This window comes from Trematomus bernacchii, unplaced genomic scaffold (genome assembly GCF_902827165.1).
Source record: "Trematomus bernacchii unplaced genomic scaffold, fTreBer1.1, whole genome shotgun sequence".
Lineage (NCBI taxonomy): Eukaryota > Metazoa > Chordata > Actinopteri > Perciformes > Nototheniidae > Trematomus > Trematomus bernacchii.
In genome coordinates, this window is record NW_022987594.1 from 570348 (window position 1) to 589977 (window position 19630).

The 19630-nt window shown below is 45.1% G+C and overlaps 3 protein-coding genes across 3 annotated transcripts; 1 reads left to right on the forward strand and 2 right to left on the reverse strand.

Moving 5' to 3' along the window:
• The first annotated feature begins 1175 nt into the window (after window positions 1–1175).
• Window positions 1176–2853, forward strand: kbtbd13 (kelch repeat and BTB (POZ) domain containing 13). Its single transcript, XM_034130552.1, has one exon. The coding sequence runs from the start codon at window positions 1176–1178 to the stop codon at window positions 2634–2636; it is 1461 nt and encodes a 486-aa protein (XP_033986443.1). The 3' UTR covers window positions 2637–2853.
• Window positions 2854–2950: 97 nt separating this feature from the next.
• On the reverse strand, window positions 2951–12911 carry ubap1lb (ubiquitin associated protein 1-like b). Its single transcript, XM_034130535.1, has 6 exons — window positions 12835–12911; window positions 9604–9709; window positions 7403–7963; window positions 4993–5157; window positions 3510–3611; window positions 2951–3410 (listed from the first exon to the last, which is right to left on the reverse strand). The coding sequence occupies exons 2-6, from the start codon at window positions 9706–9708 to the stop codon at window positions 3276–3278; spliced, it is 1068 nt and encodes a 355-aa protein (XP_033986426.1). The 5' UTR covers window position 9709; window positions 12835–12911; the 3' UTR covers window positions 2951–3275.
• Window positions 12912–13768: 857 nt separating this feature from the next.
• Window positions 13769–19056, reverse strand: pdcd7 (programmed cell death 7). Its single transcript, XM_034130536.1, has 5 exons — window positions 17948–19056; window positions 16587–16725; window positions 16126–16356; window positions 15939–16026; window positions 13769–13989 (listed from the first exon to the last, which is right to left on the reverse strand). The coding sequence occupies exons 1-5, from the start codon at window positions 18959–18961 to the stop codon at window positions 13863–13865; spliced, it is 1599 nt and encodes a 532-aa protein (XP_033986427.1). The 5' UTR covers window positions 18962–19056; the 3' UTR covers window positions 13769–13862.
• Window positions 19057–19630: the final 574 nt, after the last annotated feature.

Below are 19630 nucleotides of genomic sequence, written 5' to 3' on the forward strand. Positions count from 1 at the left end.
TTTCCACAGACCTTATTTCAAGCTATTTTCCAAAATCCTATGGAGAAATCCCATTGCTTTTTGTCGAGAGCACCCATGTGCAGCTTACTTCCGGGTAAATACGTCATCCCTGCACCACTCTATTATGGATCTCAGATATGTACAAATTTATAAAAACATGTCTCTGATGTGTTTTGCTCAAAATACCAAACAGATCATGCATTTTAGACATCCTTCATATCCCTCTATTTCAGCCCTGTTAGAGAAGTGCTGATTCTGGGTCCTTAGCTTCAAATTTGAACTGGGCTGATGCTGGCCCCGCCCCCTTTGGAGCACGGCAAGGCAAGCAGAAGATTGTCTGCTCTGCCAGCAGATTGTCAGCTGATTAAATGCCCTATCATGTTCCAAACCACTTCAAGGATTATTTCTGAAACAGTATAGAGCTCAAACGCTTTCTCTCTCACAGGTTTACCACAAGGTGAGTTCCTTTTTATATCTTGCTTTTTTACACATATTCTCTCCAGAACAGTGTTAGCTCTGAGTGTTAGCGATGCTTGCTAATGTAAACACAGACCATATTACTTCCAAAACACGTCGCGCATTGTTTCTGATACAGCAACGTTGTTATGTCTACGTTTCTGTCACAGTGAGTGTACAGTCTGCATTTTAGCCATGGTAGTATAAGGAGCACTGTACTATACAGCGAGGACAAGACTTATAGTTTTCTCACTTTAATGTGTTTTCTTCTGTTTGCTGCTTTAAGCCCATTGGTGCTCCAGTAAAGGCTGCAGGGCCACAGCGGAACTGTACTGTAGTAGCAGTACGATCCTGCGTGTCCTTCACTCACGTGCTCAGTGAAACAGTGGCATGCTCCCTATGTGTGCCAGAGAACAGCCTATTGTTACGCTGTGACTCTTCCTGCTGCTCAAGGACAAATGTGCAGCTGTCCCACATACAAAGAGCAATATGACTCATCAGCACATTCACAGCTCCCTGCTCCTCTTTCTCCTCTGGCAGCGTGTCATCATTATGTACTTGAGGTGTGCTATCTATAGTCTGTCCAGAGCCGCCTGTCAGCTCGCTGGGTCGGAGCTGCTCAGCCTCTCTGGCAGTCTGTGCAGAAACACCACCCACAGGCAGGCTTTCTTCTGTGTCAGAGCTTTCTTGTAGTGAGTGTGTGGTTCAGCTGGGATGTGATGAAGACCCACAGCAGGGAGGAGATGGAGTCCAGCAGCTGTCCAGCTCACTGTCTGAGGGTCAGTGTTTGTGACAGCTCCTTCATTGTGGATAAGATCCTTCTGGCTGAGAAGTGTGAGTATTTCAGAGCCTTGTTCCAGTCCGGAATGAGAGAGTGCCAGCAGGAGCACCTCCAGCTGCAGGGGGTGGGCGCTCCAGGCTTCTTGCTCATGCTGAGGGTCCTTAGGGGGGAGCGCCCCCTGCTGAGCGCCGACCAGATCGTCGAGGCCATCGAGTGTACGGCTTTCCTGCAGGTGCCGGTTCTCACCGAGCACTTGATCAACACGGTGAACTCTGAGAACTGCCTGCTCATGTTCCACACAGCGACCACATTCGGGGTGAGGGAGCTCGCCCACTGCTCCGCCCTGTTCATCAGAGACATGTACGCCGAGCTGGAGGAGGATGTGCACACCTTACCCGACTCGCTGGTGGAGTACATCCAGTCCCTGCTCCCCAGCAGCTACATGGCAGTGTGCAGCCACTCCCCATGCACAGAGCAGCTGCAGGACCCCCAGAGGACCGTGAGCTTCCTGGACGAGGACAGCAGGGAGTGGAAGGTGCTGACTCATCTCCCGGTGAGCACCAGCACCACCATGGCAGGCGTGGCAGTCCTAGACAACAAACTTTACATCATCGGGGGGGTGCATGATGTGAGCAAAAAGGTGGTGGAGAGTGGTTTCTGTTACAGCCCTGCAGCAAACACTTGGACCACCTTTTGCGGCCCCCAGAAGCTGCGCTACAACCTGACTCTGATTGGACACCAGGGCTGCCTGTACGCCCTGGGAGGAGAGAACAACAGGAAGGCCCTGTCCTCTGTGGAGAGGTTCAGTGTGGAGACAGGGAACTGGGGGTTTGTCTCCCCCCTCCCTTGCCCGGCAGCCCTGGTGGTGTCTGCTGTAGCTATGAGCAGGATCTTCATCTGTCTGTGGAGAGGGAAGGGGACCACAGATATACACGAGTACGTGTCGGAGCGCGATCAGTGGCTCCTGGTCACCACGCTCACCAGGGAGCACAGTTACGCTCTTTACATGGTGGCCCACAGGGATAATCTGTACGTGGTGCGCAATGGGCCCTGTGATAACTTCCTGCTGTGTGTGATGGACTGCTACAGCCTGAGCTCCGGCCAGTGGACGGCTGTGTGCGGTCACTACGGCAACAGTAAGGGCTCCCTGCTCACCGCTGTGGTGAGAGGAGACTCAGTGTTCACTCTGAGCCGCCACGTCACCACAGAGTACACAGTGGAGGATCACAGGTGGAGAGTGACGCGGGAGATGAAAGGGTTCGGTAGGATTGGATCCATATATACATTTCTGATGAAGCTTCCTAAAGGCGCTGTCTCCCCTGTGGGAAACTCTCCAGATGTGAACCAAACCCTCAGAACCTGTCCCAGAATCTCCTCACAATGCTCAGACAATAACTAATATACCTGTCTTATTTTCACTGCTTTGGTTCTAAAGTAATCCAAAGAGGCAAGACATCCATCACAGGTTATAGATGGATTTCCTGCTTTGTCCTTCACACAGTGTTCATCCACTGATGGTTAACTCTTGAGTCCTAAACCCGGAAATGCCTGAAATAAGATCTGTGGTTAACACAAGCTGAGGAGATTGGAGTTATGCTTTAATAACCAGCGATGATGACATGTTGTGCTGCTGTTATCAATCTGTGGGAAGCAGAGAGAGAGTAGAAAGAAAATAAAGTTTTCAATTTACAAAAAAGAAAAAAAACACACTGCCTCGGTGGACATGTCTTTAATAAAGTAATCCCAAACACAAACTACTCAGGTCGCATGAGAATACTTTCACATGTTCACATAATAAACACAGGACTGAAAGGGTGCAATATGGGATCATCTTCCTCATCATCATCATCATCATCATCATCATCATCATCATCATCATTGTACACAGTATAATGCAGTAAATGTACTTTTGGCCAGGTCCAGCTCCAGATATAATATTGTGGGTTATTCTCTGTGTGCTTATCAACTGGACTTGATATTTATTCCTGCAGCGGATTTTTGGTTTCAGTTGAGATATGGAGTGTGTGTAGATCTTCTGTCAGGCCACGCGCATCATCAGCTCCTCCAGGGCGCGCTCCCGGTGGTTGTCATGGACCAGCAGCACCTCTTTGATGGCGTTCTGCTGGAAGCCCATCTCGTTGAACTGACTCAGCAGATGAAGGAACTCCTCGGCCTCCAGAGGGACACAACATTTTGGTTTTTTATACCATTTCATCAATACATCTTGCTCTAAGGAAGGAGTGTGTGTGGTGTCATCCTCTGCAGGGCTTACCTTTGTCTCAGAGTTTTGAAACATCTCCAGAGCTTCTTCCACCAGACTCTTATCATAACCCAGCTGACACAGGTGGTCACAGGCCAGCAGGTAGCTCAGGATCTGCACACGCACGCACACACACACACACACACACACACACACACACACACACACACACACACACACACACACACACACACACACACACACACACACACACACACACACACACACACACACACACACACACACACACACACACACACACACACACACACACACACACACACACACACACACACACACACACACACACACACACACACACACACACACACACACACACACACACACACACACACACACAACACACACACACCACCACAAACACACACACACACACACACACACACACACACACAGTTATAATGATTTAACTATTAGAATTTGGGTTAGTTGTACTATTATACAGTACATATATTTATCATTAGATAATAATAATAATAATAATAATAATAATAATAATAAATTAAGTTATGTAACTATTAATGTTAAGCTTTATCATATAAAATAATTGTGATTATTATCATTATTAAATCTAGCATATTATATTTTATTATATGATATACTATTTTGTACTATTAAATGATATTCTATTCTATTATTGATGATGTTTTTTGTTTTAAAATGCATATTGCAATATGTTGTCAGCAAGTGTCTCCAGGAGTGTGTCCCCTCCCATGCTGCACGGTTGCTCATGGTTAACATGGAGCAGACGTGGGGGGGGGGGTCACGGGAAACACAGAGGGCTGTGGAAACTCTGACGGCTATTTTTATCTTGCTTCACAAGGCTTAGTATACTGTGTTTTGGTTTCATTCCCATGGGCGACTGGTAACTCTTTCAGCTATAAAAAAAGAACTGAAGAGAATATACACTCACTGGCCACTTTATTAGGTACACCAGTTCCACTGCTCGTTAACACAAATATATTATCAGCCAATCACATTTCAGAAACTGCTGATTTTCACGCAAAATCATCTCTAGGGTTTACAGAGAATGGTCCAATTAGGGTAATCACCAAGTGAGCGGCAGTTCTCTGGGAGAAAATGCCTTGTTGATGCCAGAGGTCAGAGGAGAAAGGCCAGACTGGTTCAAGGTGATAGAAAGGCAACAGTTACTCAAATAACCACTGGTTACAGCCAACGTATGCAGAAGACCAACACGTGGAACCTTGAAGCAGACGGGCTACAGCAGCAGAGACCCCACCGGGTGCCCCTCCTGTCAGATAAGAACAGGAAACTGAGGCTACAATTGTTTGGGTAGACTATGAGACGATTGGTCCCCTGGGCACAGAAGACTTAATCGTTTTTTAGCCTGTTTTCGTTGTTGTTTTGGTCTCTTTGTGACATATTGCGTGCTTATGTTGTGTGTTTGTGGCAGACCGGGAAGGTGTGATAGCATACAGTATCAGAGGTCTTAGTGTATGTAACAGTGACTGACCTGATCTGGGGTCTGTCGGCCCGTCCTCTGCAGGGCCATGATGGCCGTACGGAGGGGGTAACCCCGGGCAGTGACGGCCCCAAGCAGCTCCCTCTCCTCTGGGCTCAGAGCTGACAGCAGGTCTGCAGACCAGTCCCAGCCAGGAGAGGAGTCTGGACTGAGCCGCTGAAAACAACACCGTGTAGTGAGTGACAGTGTGTGTGTGTGTGTGTGTGTGTGTGTGTGTGTGTGTGTGTGTGTGTGTGTGTGTGTGTGTGTGTGTGTGTGTGTGTGTGTGTGTGTGTGTGTGTGTGTGTGTGTGTGTGTGTGTGTGTGTGGCTCCACTCATTCATTAAATGTGATTCTGTGTTAGGCAGACATGAGATGCAGCTTTGCTGGGAAAGACATTTTTAGAGGACTTCCTCCTGCTAATCCTGATGAACCTCTTACACCCGGCTGGATTTAGGAGCAGACTTTACACAGTCTACTTTTAGACTAAAGATCCAAAAAGATTTGGATGGATTTCCCCTTCAAGTGTGGACATTCCTCTAAGAATAAAGTACATTTAAAGACGGACTTGAATGTAGATAGTTAGACTACTTGTGCTGTGTTATGCAGAGAGGGGTGTGTGTGTATTTATAGTGTGCTCCTGCAGACTAACCATACTGCACATTAGCATTAGCATTAGCTCTCTCATAAAATAGTTTTGTTGCAACAGCATTCTCATTAAAACACAGGTGTGTTTAGCTCATACTTGTTGTTTTATACAGTGATAGGACAGGAATATTATTTTGTGTTGTGCAGCGCAATAATGTGAACTGAGACGATGTTGTGCTGGCCCTCAGTGGCAAAGCTACAGTAATGCCTTATTAATTATTACCAATGGATGATTAACTATGTGTAATGTGTGTCACTGATGAACACACAGAGAACAGGACTCCACCTCTCAGCTGGATGAAGGAGCGGTTCTCTAACATGCTCAACATGTCAGATTTAATAGAAATGGATTCAAATATTGAAATTTAGTCTGAGCATTTATCCAACCTATTATGAGCAGCGTGGGGGTCTGGGGCCCTGCTCAATGGCACCTCGGCAGGGCCCAGGAAGCAACTGGTACCTGGAAGCAAATGTTTACTCTATATTTTGTCCGGTCTTGGATTTACGGCCCGTCCACACGGCAGCGTCGCCTGCTTCAACGGAGACGCTTCCCATTCACTTTGAATGGGGTGACGTCACGCTTTGCTGAACTGCATTGTGGTTCCGTCGCGTCGCTTTGCCTCCGTTGCTCGCTTCGAAAGTTGAGAAAAGTTCAACTTTTCAAGCGTAGACGAAAGCGCCAGCCAATCAAATCATATACCAGTACAAGCTCTAGCCATTCAAACTGCGTGCTTGTGTGTCCAGGGCGGGAGATTAATGTGATTGGTTGTTGGTCGCACGCCAGACACGCCCACCGGCAAGCTTCAACGCACGCTGCCGTGTGGACGTACTGTTACACCAACCACCCTCCCGTGGCAAAGCCAGATCTCTACAGTGCTCATGCTGCCATTTTGGCGCGTTTCCACTACAGCGCGCAGCCCGGTTTAAGAGGGCTGTGACGTCAGCGGCCCGTCTTTGGTTGCGTTTCCACTTGGCCTAGTACCGGCCGGCGGGTCCTAATTCACAGTTTTTCTGGCCTCATAAAATCGTGGGTCCAGGGCCAGAGGCAACGAGGCTGTGTCGGGCTGAGTATGCTAAACTAGAGAGAGCGTCGCTGGCAAGGGGGCTACAACTACAACAAAATGGACATATTTGACCGTGATTTAATTGTAATACACGTTTCAAAATGATGCCGAAGTAACAACATACTGATACCGGTTAGTAAAAACCATGAATTAATGCTTTGTCAAGTCTGCAGACAGACGGCAGGCGAAAAACCTTTTAAAATGCTTGTTTTCTAAATGGAGATTGGCTAAGCTAACGCAGTATATGCTCCGACCGTCCACACTCGCAACAACGGCCTATACAGACATAAATAAAGCAGCGACTGTATTCACCATGACACAGGCAGTCTGTGGTTTGTACTTGTTTAACTTTTGTCTAGTTTCTGAACATATATGAGGAGCTGTGAGCTCTGAGTGCTAACAGCTAACGGCTGTGTTGTTTTTCTGGGGTCCTCATTGAAGATGACGTCACGGCTCCGCCTACACTGCGTTACTATAGATACTGCCCCAGTTCCTAAACTGTAATGGAAATGCGCCATAAAGTGAGCCAGTCCTAACGAGGCCCAGCCATACCGAGCGGGGCCGAGCGAGGCCGTGTAGTGGAAATGCGCCATTAGATAATGTTTCCATGATCCTGAACCTGAAACACATCCTGGAACTCAGCTATCTTCTTTAAAGAAATGCTTAAAGGTGGAGCTCCAGCAGTCATGAACATGTTGATAAGCTCTTACCGTGTATGTGGTCTTGTGGCTGTAGAAGCTGGGCAGGCGGTCCACTGTGTTGGCTCTGGTGGTGGGGGTCCGGTGGCTGTGGGGTCTGCTGTCTGTGTTGGCATTGTGCTGTTTGGGTGTGTCCAGCACTGACAGGGAGCACTGCCGGAGGTTCTTCCTGCGCTGATGCGGCAGGCTGCTGAGGCAAGAGGGGGGGTTCAGCAGGTCAGGGACGAAGGCCTGTGCTCTCTTCTGACCCCTCCCACCTGGAGCAGCAGGACGCCCTCCAACAAAGCAGGCTTTCACTGCACCGCCCTCTCCATCATCCTCCGAGTCTGAGACAGCCATCTTGCTGCGCAGGAAGTCGGGCTTGAGGCTGTGGGAGCGCGGGCGGGGGGTGGGCTCCCAGAAGTCGGAGCAGTGGCGGCTGGCCAGGCGGCTCTGCTGGGGGCTGCTGAACATCATCCAGTAGGGGGGGCAGGACGGCTGCAGGCGGGACGGGGAGCAGAGCGGAAGACTCTGCTGGCTGATGAAGCCGCTCTGCAGCCCGGCAAGAACCCAGTTCTCCAGACTGAACTCATACTGACAGACAGACAGCGAGTTAGACCGGCTGCTCTGAAGCTGCTCTGCTCACTGTCAGAAGCTTCATCAACAACCACATATCATCACAATGTTTCTGTCTGGACCAAAGTGGTGGACAGAAGGAAGACAGACACATTGTATTACCTCTCAACAGCCTAGCTTTAATCTCTTAACTAAGGAAAATGCTGCATCAATATGAGCTGCTTGTCTAAAATTGATTATATTGGTTTTGATATTTCAAGGTGATTTGGTGGGGAGGAAGCTGGTGTATTGGTGTGTGTGTTTGTGTGTGTACAGCAGTGACGTGCGGTGAGGTTCATGGCTGGTGAGGCACTGACTCTTTCAGTCAGATTTACAAATATTATAGCCTATTTTGACCTTAATCGAAATATTCTGTTATTTTCAAAAGCTTTTTTAGTCTGATGCTATGATTAATTTTAAACAGACCGATCAACAAAAGGATACCCAAAATCTAAATATTGGATTGTTCTTTCTAAGTAAGATCCCATTTTAATTACAGTTGTGGTCTTACCTTGACTTGAAGATGAATATAAGTCCATGCTATCCTTCTGGACAACAATCTCTATTACTGTTTTGTAAAAGTCCTCCGTATCTTCCTGTAGTTTCAAAAGTTTTGTTTGTTGTTTGCGGTAGAATAACAGTAGCAACAAGAACCTGTGGGCTCACGTGCGCCCCCTTCAGTGCGGCAGAGGTTATGGCTGCCTCCCCATGTAATTGTTTCATTGCCGTTGTATGATAAGACCAGCGAGCCTAAATATGATATATACGTGAAATAAGTTATTTAGAGACTATGGATGGCGAGGATAAATGTAATAAAGGGATCTACAAACATCACATTGGTGACCTACAGTGAGATGGGAACAGGCATGCGCTTAGGGCCCGCTTTCCAGCCAGTTTCTGTGGGGTGACACATTCTGAATTGAGGCAGAGCTCATCTGTGCCTCCCCTCAGAATGCGTCACCCCACAGTAAATGGCTTGAGCGCGCTCACAAAATAAGTGGCCCCGCTAAATTAGTGCCCGCGCTCCAGCAAGTTACTGTGGGCTTACGTGAGGCAGTGCTCGTGCTTGCCTCACTTCTTATCGCTCCCGTAGCGGAGCTCGGCAAATTTGCTGATTTTGACTATAAAATGCGATTGGAATCATACAGAAATCACATTTACACAAGATCAGTGGAGACATTTTATTATTATTATTATTTAGTTTTTCTTTAATTGTTTTTCCGTTACATTGGAGTATGACAGGTGAGGCTCTGCCTCCCCTGCCTCCACTGACTGCACGTCGCCGGTGTACAGCGTGTACTGCACACACACACACACACACACACATACACACACTAACACTGTACACACATAATGCACCCACACACAATGGCAGCATACATTGTTCCAACACACACACACACACACACACACACACACACACACACACACACACACACACACACACACACACACACACACACACACACACACACACACACACACACACACACACACACACACACACACACACACACACACACACACACACACACACACACACACACACACACACACACACACACACTGAACACACATCCTATATATAGTACGTACATACACACACTGTAAAAACACACCTCTGTGTCCTGCAGTGTGCTCAGATAATCAGGGACAATAACCTCCATGTCGTCTTCCACTTCCTGTGAGGCACACTGTGGGATCCTCAGAGGGATACCGTCCATCCTGAAAAACACACACACACACACACACACACACACACACACACACACACACACACACACACACACACACACACACACACACACACACACACTGAAATACTGTGTTTTCACATTATTTTTCTTCTTTTAATCAGAGTCGCCAGTACTCTGAAGCAGAAGGAAAACGGTGTTAGTTCAACATGAGCTGGGTTCACTAATGTGTTTACACATTTTAAAAGTTAAAAGCTATTTCATCAACATTGTTTGTGGGTCAGGTCATTGTATTTATGTGCCCTCCGCCAATAAATAATTCAAGGTAGGGGGTTTGGGGCCCGTTTATATTAAAGTGGACCTATCATGCTATATTTGAATAATATAGTGTAGGACCATACCTATATAAGGCATATTTATACTTTTTTTTTTTCAAAATACCAAACAGATCATGCATTTTAGCCATGCCTCATTTTGCTCAATTTGCACTTTTGTAGCTCTGTTTTTGCAAGGGCTGATTCAGTGAGAACAGCACCACTTACAGGCCTGGCATATGTACTACAGCGTCTCCAGCGCTTTCGAACGGCAATGGCCGTGGCTGTCTCCTCCTGATTGGTGGAGTTGGCCCAATAGCCGTAGCGCCACCGTCCTGACGTCAGGACAGTGTTCAAATCTGGATCAGTTTTTATCAGATCCGTTGCAACCCCTTTTTTAGAGATTTGGGTATGGAGGAAAATAGAGAGGGTTGTGTTTTCTGACACTTGGTGAGTTCCCTGGAACACCGGGGACACATATTCATGTATAAAAGACGTACAAAAGTGCATTTTGCATGATAGGTCCCCTTTAAACAAAGAACATCTTCACTGTCCTGCCTCATGCAACTTGTCTGCTACTTGATGACAAAAACACCTACCGAACTTTCTCACCTCTCAACAGCCTAGCTTTAATCTCTTAACTAAGTGAAATGCTGCATCAATACGAGCTGCTTTTTAGTCTTACATCAATATTGGTTTGATATTTTAAGGTGTTCTGGTAGAGAGGCTAGTTTGCTTGGTTAAAGAAAAAACGCATATAAACAATGTCCTGGTAGATTTGATATAGAAACATTGTAACTAGTTGTGGTGCTAGCTAATCAGTTGGCATTTGTTTAAGGTAGGCTAACCCATTAGCATGTGTGATGAACTAACATCAGAAAATAGCAGGTTAGGGTTAGGGTTGGTTACAACAAAGTGATGGAGGATTCAATACAGCCTCGTATGATGAGCAATGTTTTCTAAAACTAATAAAAAAACTAAACTCAAACTGCAGTTACCTGATTAACATGTGAACTTTCTGGTCAAATTATTAAAGTTATAACTGTTTACATCTTTATCCCTTTTTCATATTTAATACAACTGACTATACCCTTAAATATGTATGGAGATTTTATATCAGATCTTTTTAATATTAATAAATGCACACAGGATTTGATCATTTAATTTCCGATTTAAATATACATGAATCTTTCAACAAACATATTTTCGATGAACACTAAAATAAATGTAATATGGTTATGTAAAATAAAAATCCACAAAGACTTTCAGTAACTAGATAAAAATCAAGCCTTCAGCTCGACGAGCCCTGTCTGATAAGATGATATGTTATATGTAACGGTCATAGTTCTGTGTCCCAGTGCATAATTCAGCATTGCAGAAATATTGGTGTCCTTTCTGATCACAGCCTTATCTTAAAAGAAAAAACATGTTAGGTCAATCCTGCTTTCATCATTTTGGAAGAGTTCTTGAACCAAACTGTTGCTTTCTTGATAAGATGATTGTATATCATATAATGCTTTACTTCCTGGTATCAACAAGAACCCCGCCCCCAGCTCACCCAGAGCCCTGCTGCTGGGATGTCCAGGACACACACACTAGGGCTGTGCAATTAATCGTATTTTAATCTCGATTACGATTTTGGCTTGCAACGATTACGAAAACAGCGTAATCGAAATAAAACGATTATTATTATTTTTTCAATAAATGGATGTTTTCAAAGTAAATGGATAATTGTTTTTAATAATCGTAATATCAATTATTGACCAAAAATAATCGTGATTAGGATTTTTGCCATAATCGCACAGCCCTAACACACACACACACACACACACACACACACACACACACACACACACACACACACACACACACACACACACACACACACACACACACACACACACACACACACACACACACACACACACACACACACACACACACACACACACACACACACACACACACACACACAGTTTGTAAGATTGTCAGTCACAGGGCCCTGATTAATTCAGACCTGTCATTGCCCTATGTCCCCCCCACAACCTGAGATCCTCAGATGCTCCTGGACAATTTCAGATCCAAATACAGAGCAGATAAAGCATTTGCAGTCAGGGCTCCTGGACTCTCAATAGGACTAATTAACACCTGACTACACTGTAGCTGTATATATGACATTACAATCTTTGAACTTAACAGTATATTCTCTTTGCACAAAGTTAAATCTGAGAAAAGCTTGAAAGCTAAATAAGAGGCACTTTCACAGAAGTGTTATGCAATGAGGAGTGAGTGGTGCAGGCAGGCTCAGACACATCAACATGCTGCTCTGACCGTCTGTCTGGTAATCTCTGCAGGAACTGGCACATGGTGCAGGGTTTACAGCAGTAAGCTCCTCCTGCTCCTATAGTCTACATTCGCTGTGATTTTGTTCATCAATCATTTTTTATATAAAAATGGTGCTGACCTTTGTTATTCCATAGTTCTCTATCTATCTGTATGTATATAAATAAAAACAATCATCAATGTTAAATAAACAGTACGTAGACAATAGTTGTGATTTGTTTTTATCAGCTATTTCAGATACTTTGAATGCTCTCAGGCTGCAAACCCATTTGAATGGTCAGTATCTGTAGATTCGACTCTTGGTAAACTATTTTACAAGTAACTTTTGTTAAATGGTTGGAGTAAAGGGCAGCTTTGGTCATTTGTGTACTACGTTTGCCCCCTGAAAAATAAATGAACAGCACTTATCCTTCAAGAATCTTTGTTACAGTATATTGTAGAATGCATGTGCCTACCTAAACGATATTTGGATGTTGTAATAAAACAAATGTGTGCTTACCTGTGTGGTGTTGGAGCTGCTGTCCCCAGCAGTGTCCTCTCAGGTTAATCAGAGGGAGCAGTACCGTATACACACACACACACACACACACACATAGCCTGACGTCACAGATTACAGGAACCTGCTGTCAACACTGTGATGTAACACTTCCCTGTCTCCAACTCCATTTTCTCTCGTTCTTCTGTGGAGGCCAAACCGATGCAGGATTCCTAAACCAATGTGAGGTTCTATGGTATAATAATCTACATTTTGAAAACATAAAAAATGTCCTGACTGCCTTTATATTAACCAAACATTCTGAGTGTGAGGCACTCAGCAGGGCTACAGCTGTCTGACACTGCAATCCAAACCAAGACTGCACACCTCCCTCAGGTCTGATTATTTATGACATCTGCTGATTCCGGTGCCTCCCTGATATTTCAATATTAGTTGTTTTTCTTTTCAACTGGGACAGAAAGGATTAACCCAACAGTTTCAGACTTCCTTTCCAAGGAACTTGCACTGAATATAAACGTAATAATAAATAACTTCCAGGAACAACAGTGGGTATGAAAAGCATCATTGTCAGTTTCACTTAGTACACTCCTTACACAAATATAATCCCAAAAAGAAATATCAGAACTAAAGCTATGCTGTTCATGTGTGATTTAATAAAATATATAAATCAAAAAGAGATTATGTATAACTATGTTTATGACTACACGTTTTTCAAATTAGTTTGAATAAATGGCTCAAATCTGTATTTTATTATGTACATGTACAGTATTTTTTTTTCTGGTAACGCTCGAGGAACTTCAACGATTTAGAACATGATCAGTGTCAACTTTAATTTGATCTGACAAAGAGTTATACAGTGTGCACTTTACATGGAAAATATATAATTGGTTCCTTAGCTCATTGTCTTATTTAAGTAAACAGAAGGATTTAGACAAACCACTTCAAAATCCTTTATTAACACCTGTACTCATTTACATGTTATTTACATGTGTTCTGCCGGGCTGATCCTGGCAGTGCTCCAGCTGCAGGGTTCACTCAGCGCTCTGCAGGGCCGAGGCCCAGGCTGCGTCACACGGGCCGTCAGGCAGGATCCAGCTGGGAGGGACCGCAGAACCATCGGGATGATCCGCTGGAATCACAAAAACATCCCACTCCCTCCTGAAAGAAAACACAGCCCCACAAATCAATGTCACTTCAATGACATGACAGCAGGGCATGTGAGCCTTCACACTGTTACGTGACTACAAAGTGTCTGTCAATCCACTTTCAGTCAATCCACTTGACATGTCATTTGATACGAGTTGCCAAAGGACTTTAAGGCGTAGGCTCCACGAGGACGAAAACGGGTTGAATCCGCATATTTCTCATGCGTATAGCCCTCTAAGCTCGACGACGCCGTAAGGGAAACGTAGAAACAGACCCCGCAAACGACAACGGGTCCAAAGGTAGATAGATCTGGGAACGGAGCGCTCTGGGGGGTCCAACGGGGCCGTGGGGTCGCCTATACGGTCATCCGTTTCATAGCCCCGCCTCTCCCCACACCCCGCATCATTGCTGATGTGTTTCGTTAACAACAATAGCTATTTTAATTACCTCTCAAACTACCTAAACTAGTTATAAATATGTTTATTTTTACTGTCGAGTCATCATTACTGGATCAGCTGCTGCATGAGACAGACACTGACGCTGTGAGAAGAGAGGAAAAAGAGATAGGCTCTGTGTATTTTATTTTCATATATCATTATATCGTCGTTATTCATTTGTTTTAAATAAATAACAAAGAAGACCTTTGACCGGCACTTTTATAATTTTGTCCGGAAGATTTAAACTTTAACACACGTTGACTGGCGAAAAACTCTGCCCGGTTCCCTCGGCCCCCACCGCGGAGAATAAACAGAAGTGCAGCCATGACAACCATTCTTCTTCGCTGCTTTTGTGGAGGAAGTTGCTGCTTTTGTGGAGGAAGTTACAGCGCCACGTACAGGCTCGGCATATGTACTGCAGCTTTTCCAGCGTTTGGATGTAAACGGAGCCGTCTCGTGGAGCTTGACACAATCCGGTGTATATTGCGTGTGGGCGGAAGGTTTTTTGCGGTTGCATTTGCGTTACTCCGATGCGTTTTGCCGTATTTGTTCTCGTGGAGCCGGGGCCTAAGGCACTACAATTATTTTGGTGAAACTGGATTTTTTTTAAATGTTTCCCCTCTGATGACCTCCGGCTGCTCTGCCTCTTGGATAGACAGTTTCCTGAGAGATACTTGTTGCTTAAGTAACAACCGCTAACAGTAGCTGCCATCAGTTAGTTAGCTGTTAGCACAGTGCTGAGGACTGGGCGCTTTGAGCATGTATACTCCGTGTTTCCTCCGCTAGCAAAGGATCTTAGGGCTGCTGCTAGGAGGATGTTGGCATCACTGATGATATGGATTGTTTTGTTGCACTTTCATCCTGTTTGGCTGTGTTAGAAAAAATGACTCGCTACATTTGAATCATAAGTAATTTGATCAAAATTGATATATTTGCAACGTAAGAGCTGGATATATTAACAACAGCTGTGTATAACTCTATAAACACCACTTGTAGACCCCCGATCGTATCACATCACTTCAGTCACTTATCTTGTATCATTCATCTGAAGGGCTACTTAATTACTGATAGAAGAAAATATAAAAGAAAATTAGCAAGTTAACAAAATATCAAAGAAAATGAACAAGTTCAGGTCGTAACCACTCTGGAGCGGCAGCTGCTGTGGAGTAGCAGTGTATCGCTGGAGGAACAGGAGCAGCAGAGCACTGCAGAGATTGACAGAAGCTGTGGAACCTCAGTGGCATTACCATCAGCCACATTTCACTCTGGGTAGAAAGTGATTTGAGAAGTAACGCGATACTTTCTCTCCCCTACTTGTATGTACACATAACTGAATGTTTATTGTTGTTGAGCATCTCTATTACTGTGTAAGTACAAGGAGAGCATCACAGATATAAAGATAGGTAGAATAGAGCGGTTTCTCATACAAATATCTGTAATTCATCATAAACATTTATTTATTTATGTGTCCATTTCGGCTACCACCATTTTGTTTATGACAGACTGAAGGGCAGATGAAGATACCTGATTTGCAGAAGAGCGTGCAGGGAGTGCTCCGCCTGGGTGTAGTAATCTCTGAAGGGCTGCAGGACACAACCAGCAGGAAGCTCCTCTGAGACACAGGGGACATAAGGATCAGAATATGATGTCATGTCAGCCGTACTGTTACAGTATGGACTAAAGTGCTGAGGTGGTGGGAGGGAGCTGTTACCCCCGAACAACATGGCGTCCACTCTGCGTTTCCTCTGCAGCTGCTTCTCCCTCTCCTTCTTCACTTGCTTCTCCTGCTCCCTCCTCCTCTCCTCCTCCTGCTCTCCTTCCAGCATCACCATCAGAGCTTTCTCCTCGGCGGAGTAAATGCCCGTCCTCCTCTTCATCACACACCTCAGCTGCTCCAGCCTGCTGCTGAACGCCTCGTCGCATTCTCGCTCAGTGGAGACCCCTGCCAAAAACACAGCGACAAATTAGAGACGCAACGATAGCGATCAGTCTGATGACAGGAAGTCAGTCCATTTCGTTCTTTATCCCAGTCAATTGTGGGTGTGTGGTTCTGCATTTTACTGACACAGCAACTCTAAAAGGGACCTTTGTGCCACTTCAAAACCTGGGGTCACTTCCATATCTTCTACTGGGTAGCCTGGTATGGGATTAAGCTGCCTGGCTGAAACCCACCTTTCCTCGAGGCTGCCTCTTTCCTTAGCTTGCGCAGTTTCTCCAGAGATCTCAGAATGTCCTGCATCCTCTTCACGTCTGCCTGCTTCTTCCTCACCTCACAGAGAACAGAGTCTGCAGCCAGCTTCAGCTCCCTCTCCTGCAACAGAAACACGTCAACTCAGACCATTCCTTCCTACCTGTGATCTGCTGGCGACCAAACACTGTGGTTAACAGGTCATCTTGTCTGAATGAACGAAAAATCACAGCATGAGGTGATCTGTGCACAGCCATTTCTTATGTTTTGTATAATTAGGGCCCGTAAACTATTTCATTGAATCCTAAGGACATTTAATGCTTTATTGAACATCGAAAATCTACTTCCATTCCCTCCACGGTCCTGAAAGGAGGCAGAAAACTAAGACAGAATACAATGTTTACAATGTTTATGGCTAGATGTGCTGTTTTTTTAAGGATCTTGTTGAGATGAATAGAAATTAATAAAATAATTGAAAATGTTAACATGCCAGAAAAGAAACCTCCCTGTCAACATCTATCATTGGAGACCCTGGTGCAGGGGATGGAGACCCTGGTGCAGGGGATGAATGTGTCTACCAATCAGAGGGTCAGCGGCTGATCTCCAGCCCCCGCTGTCACTAGACCAAATAGTAGGCATGTCTACAGTACTGAAAAGTGTGTGAAAGGCGCTTTGGGTAAAAGCACCAGCTAAATGACATGTAATCAGCGCTAGTTGAGGACATATAAGTGGTGTAAAGTAACTAAGTACATTTACTCAAGTACTGTAATTCAGTACAATTTTGAGATTTACTTGATTATTTTGCCACTTAGTACTCCTACTCCACTACAGTTCAGAGGTACATGGTGTACTTTCACTCCCCTACATTTATGTAATACCTTTAGTTACTTTACAGATGTGGATGAATGATGTGAAATATAATCAAGTGTTAAATCAGACTTTAGTTCCACCTGGAGTAAATTCACAAGCTACCCTGCAGTATACAAAGTAATTCAAACTAGCTGCACCTTTACCAGCTTTGAGAACACTTTCATGATCAATCATTATAAAACATATCATATATATTATTCTGAAATGGACCAATCTGCACAATGACTACTTTTACTTCACTTTACTTTTCAGGACTTTTACTTGTAACAGAGTATTCCTACTCTCTGGTACTTCTATTTTTACAAAAGTAAAACTCTGCTGAATACTAATGTTGCTCTGAGTTTGCTGGACAGATGTGTCTGCTAACACATTATAACACCTTTAAAAGGTGATGACATGTTTTCTTTAAACTTCTTTTGCCCCAAAGTGGAGAAAAACTGTATCCAGCTTTGAATCATCAGGCAAATATGTGTACCTTCTTCTTCTCCTCCACTTCGTGTATCTTCTGCATCCTCCATTTGTCTATGGCCGCCTCCTTCTCAGTGATGAGCTGCTCCCTCTCCCTCTCCTCCACCTGGAGCCGGCTCCTGGCCCTCAGGCGCCGGGCCCTCCTCTTAGCAACACGGCACAGTTTAGATTTCCAGCTAGCTAAACCCTCACTGTCACTGAGGACTTCGAGACTGTCCTGTAGCTCTTTCTTCACATTTAAAGCCAATAAATACGAGTCCGTCCAAACACTCTCTTCCTCCACACTGTTCCTCAGGGTTTCGCAAGACTGTTCCAGCCGGGAGACGAGCTGAGCGGCCGCACACAGAGCCTCCTTCAGCCCTGGAGCTGGGGCACAGCTGCGGGGTGAAGGGTGCCGCTGGGTCCTGGACGTTCTCTCTTTTCCTTTTAAGAACCGTCCGAGCCACTGCTGGTCCTGCCTTCTCTGGAGGGCTGCTTCATCCTCAGGCTGTGTTGTTTCTCCCGAAGTCCTGTCATGGTCCTTACCCTGCGTAGGAAACCGAGTTGCCCTCTCAGAGAAACCCTCAAACCGCTGCTGTTTCTGACCTGAGTCGTGCCGGGCAATCTGAGGACAGGCTCCATACTGCTGGGTACCGGTGAATGGTTGAAAGCTTGAGGCTTCCCTGCTGTTGTATGTGTTCACCGGGGCGTTGGGGTAGTGTACGGGGGGTGGACAGCCGAAAGGAGGCGGGGGGATGGAGGGGTTGAACCCATAAGGAAGGGGCATGCGAGGCCCCCCGAAACCCACTCCTCCTTCGGGAGACGGCGGGGGGAATTCGCACCTATAGCCGTACGGGTTACCATCATACCCAGGTCCCGGTGGCCACAGTGGAGCAGTGTGGTCCGGCTGTGTCTGTTGATGAGTCGCGCTACACGGCCGAGGTATGTTAAAGCTGGCGGTATACGGTGCTTCCAGATAGCCGGCATTATAGGCAGGAGGCTGCGGTGTTTCTGATGAAGCGTGGTGATATATGTTGTCCATGCCGTGAACAATAGTACATTAAATGTATGTTATCTACAGAAATAAACAGTTACACATTCATCTCAACTCTTCACAGGAGCCATGTTTATGTGACGTCGTCGGTTATTATTCCTGTTTCCGGCAGCTTTAAATCTTTGTTATATTACAGCGCTACTCTGGCTAAAGTGAGTACTGCCAAGTGCCAACGACTCACAGTGACTGAAGAATAAATGTAATTTTGATGTTCTACTACTACTACTACTACGGTCTACGCCTATATACTACAGTACATCATTATGATAACCATTACTTGAATACATTCAATTTACTTTATTTCCAAAGGATAATTTAGTATTATTCATGCTTTCCAAGAAGTCCAGTGGGGCCTATTTAAATCACATAAACGTAGATAGACAACATAGACACAAACCTATTTACGTTTCTACCTTAAACATGACCCTCCAACTTTTTTACTTGCTGTTTAATTTGTTATCGTTGATCACACAACGGTTGATTTTTTCTACGAAAAGTGCTTATTATGACGGTTTGTGATTCTCATTGGAATCAGTTGAAATAGTTTGGGCCTGAGAATCAATCCTGAGGTGGCCACTTTTTTTCCTTTCCCAGTAACCTAAAGCTAAGATGATATACCAGCTGTATACTGGCAAGGAGGCAGAAAACTAAGACAGA

Excerpts from the sequence above, each read along its gene's own strand:
- kbtbd13 (XM_034130552.1), top strand. The coding sequence starts at position 1,176 with ATGAAGACCCACAGCAGGGAGGAGATGGAGTCCAGCAGCTGTCCAGCT.
- ubap1lb (XM_034130535.1), bottom strand. The coding sequence starts at position 9,708 with ATGGACGGTATCCCTCTGAGGATCCCACAGTGTGCCTCACAGGAAGTG. Across the intron at positions 3,612-4,992 it reads GCCGACAGACCCCAGATCAG|ATCCTGAGCTACCTGCTGGC; the intron begins GTCAGTCACTGT and ends GTGCGTGTGCAG. Across the intron at positions 3,411-3,509 it reads TTCAAAACTCTGAGACAAAG|GCCGAGGAGTTCCTTCATCT; the intron begins GTAAGCCCTGCA and ends GTCCCTCTGGAG.
- pdcd7 (XM_034130536.1), bottom strand. The coding sequence starts at position 18,961 with ATGGACAACATATATCACCACGCTTCATCAGAAACACCGCAGCCTCCT. Across the intron at positions 16,357-16,586 it reads AGAGGCAGCCTCGAGGAAAG|GGGTCTCCACTGAGCGAGAA; the intron begins GTGGGTTTCAGC and ends TGTTTTTGGCAG. Across the intron at positions 13,990-15,938 it reads CACGCTCTTCTGCAAATCAG|GAGGGAGTGGGATGTTTTTG; the intron begins GTATCTTCATCT and ends GTTTTCTTTCAG.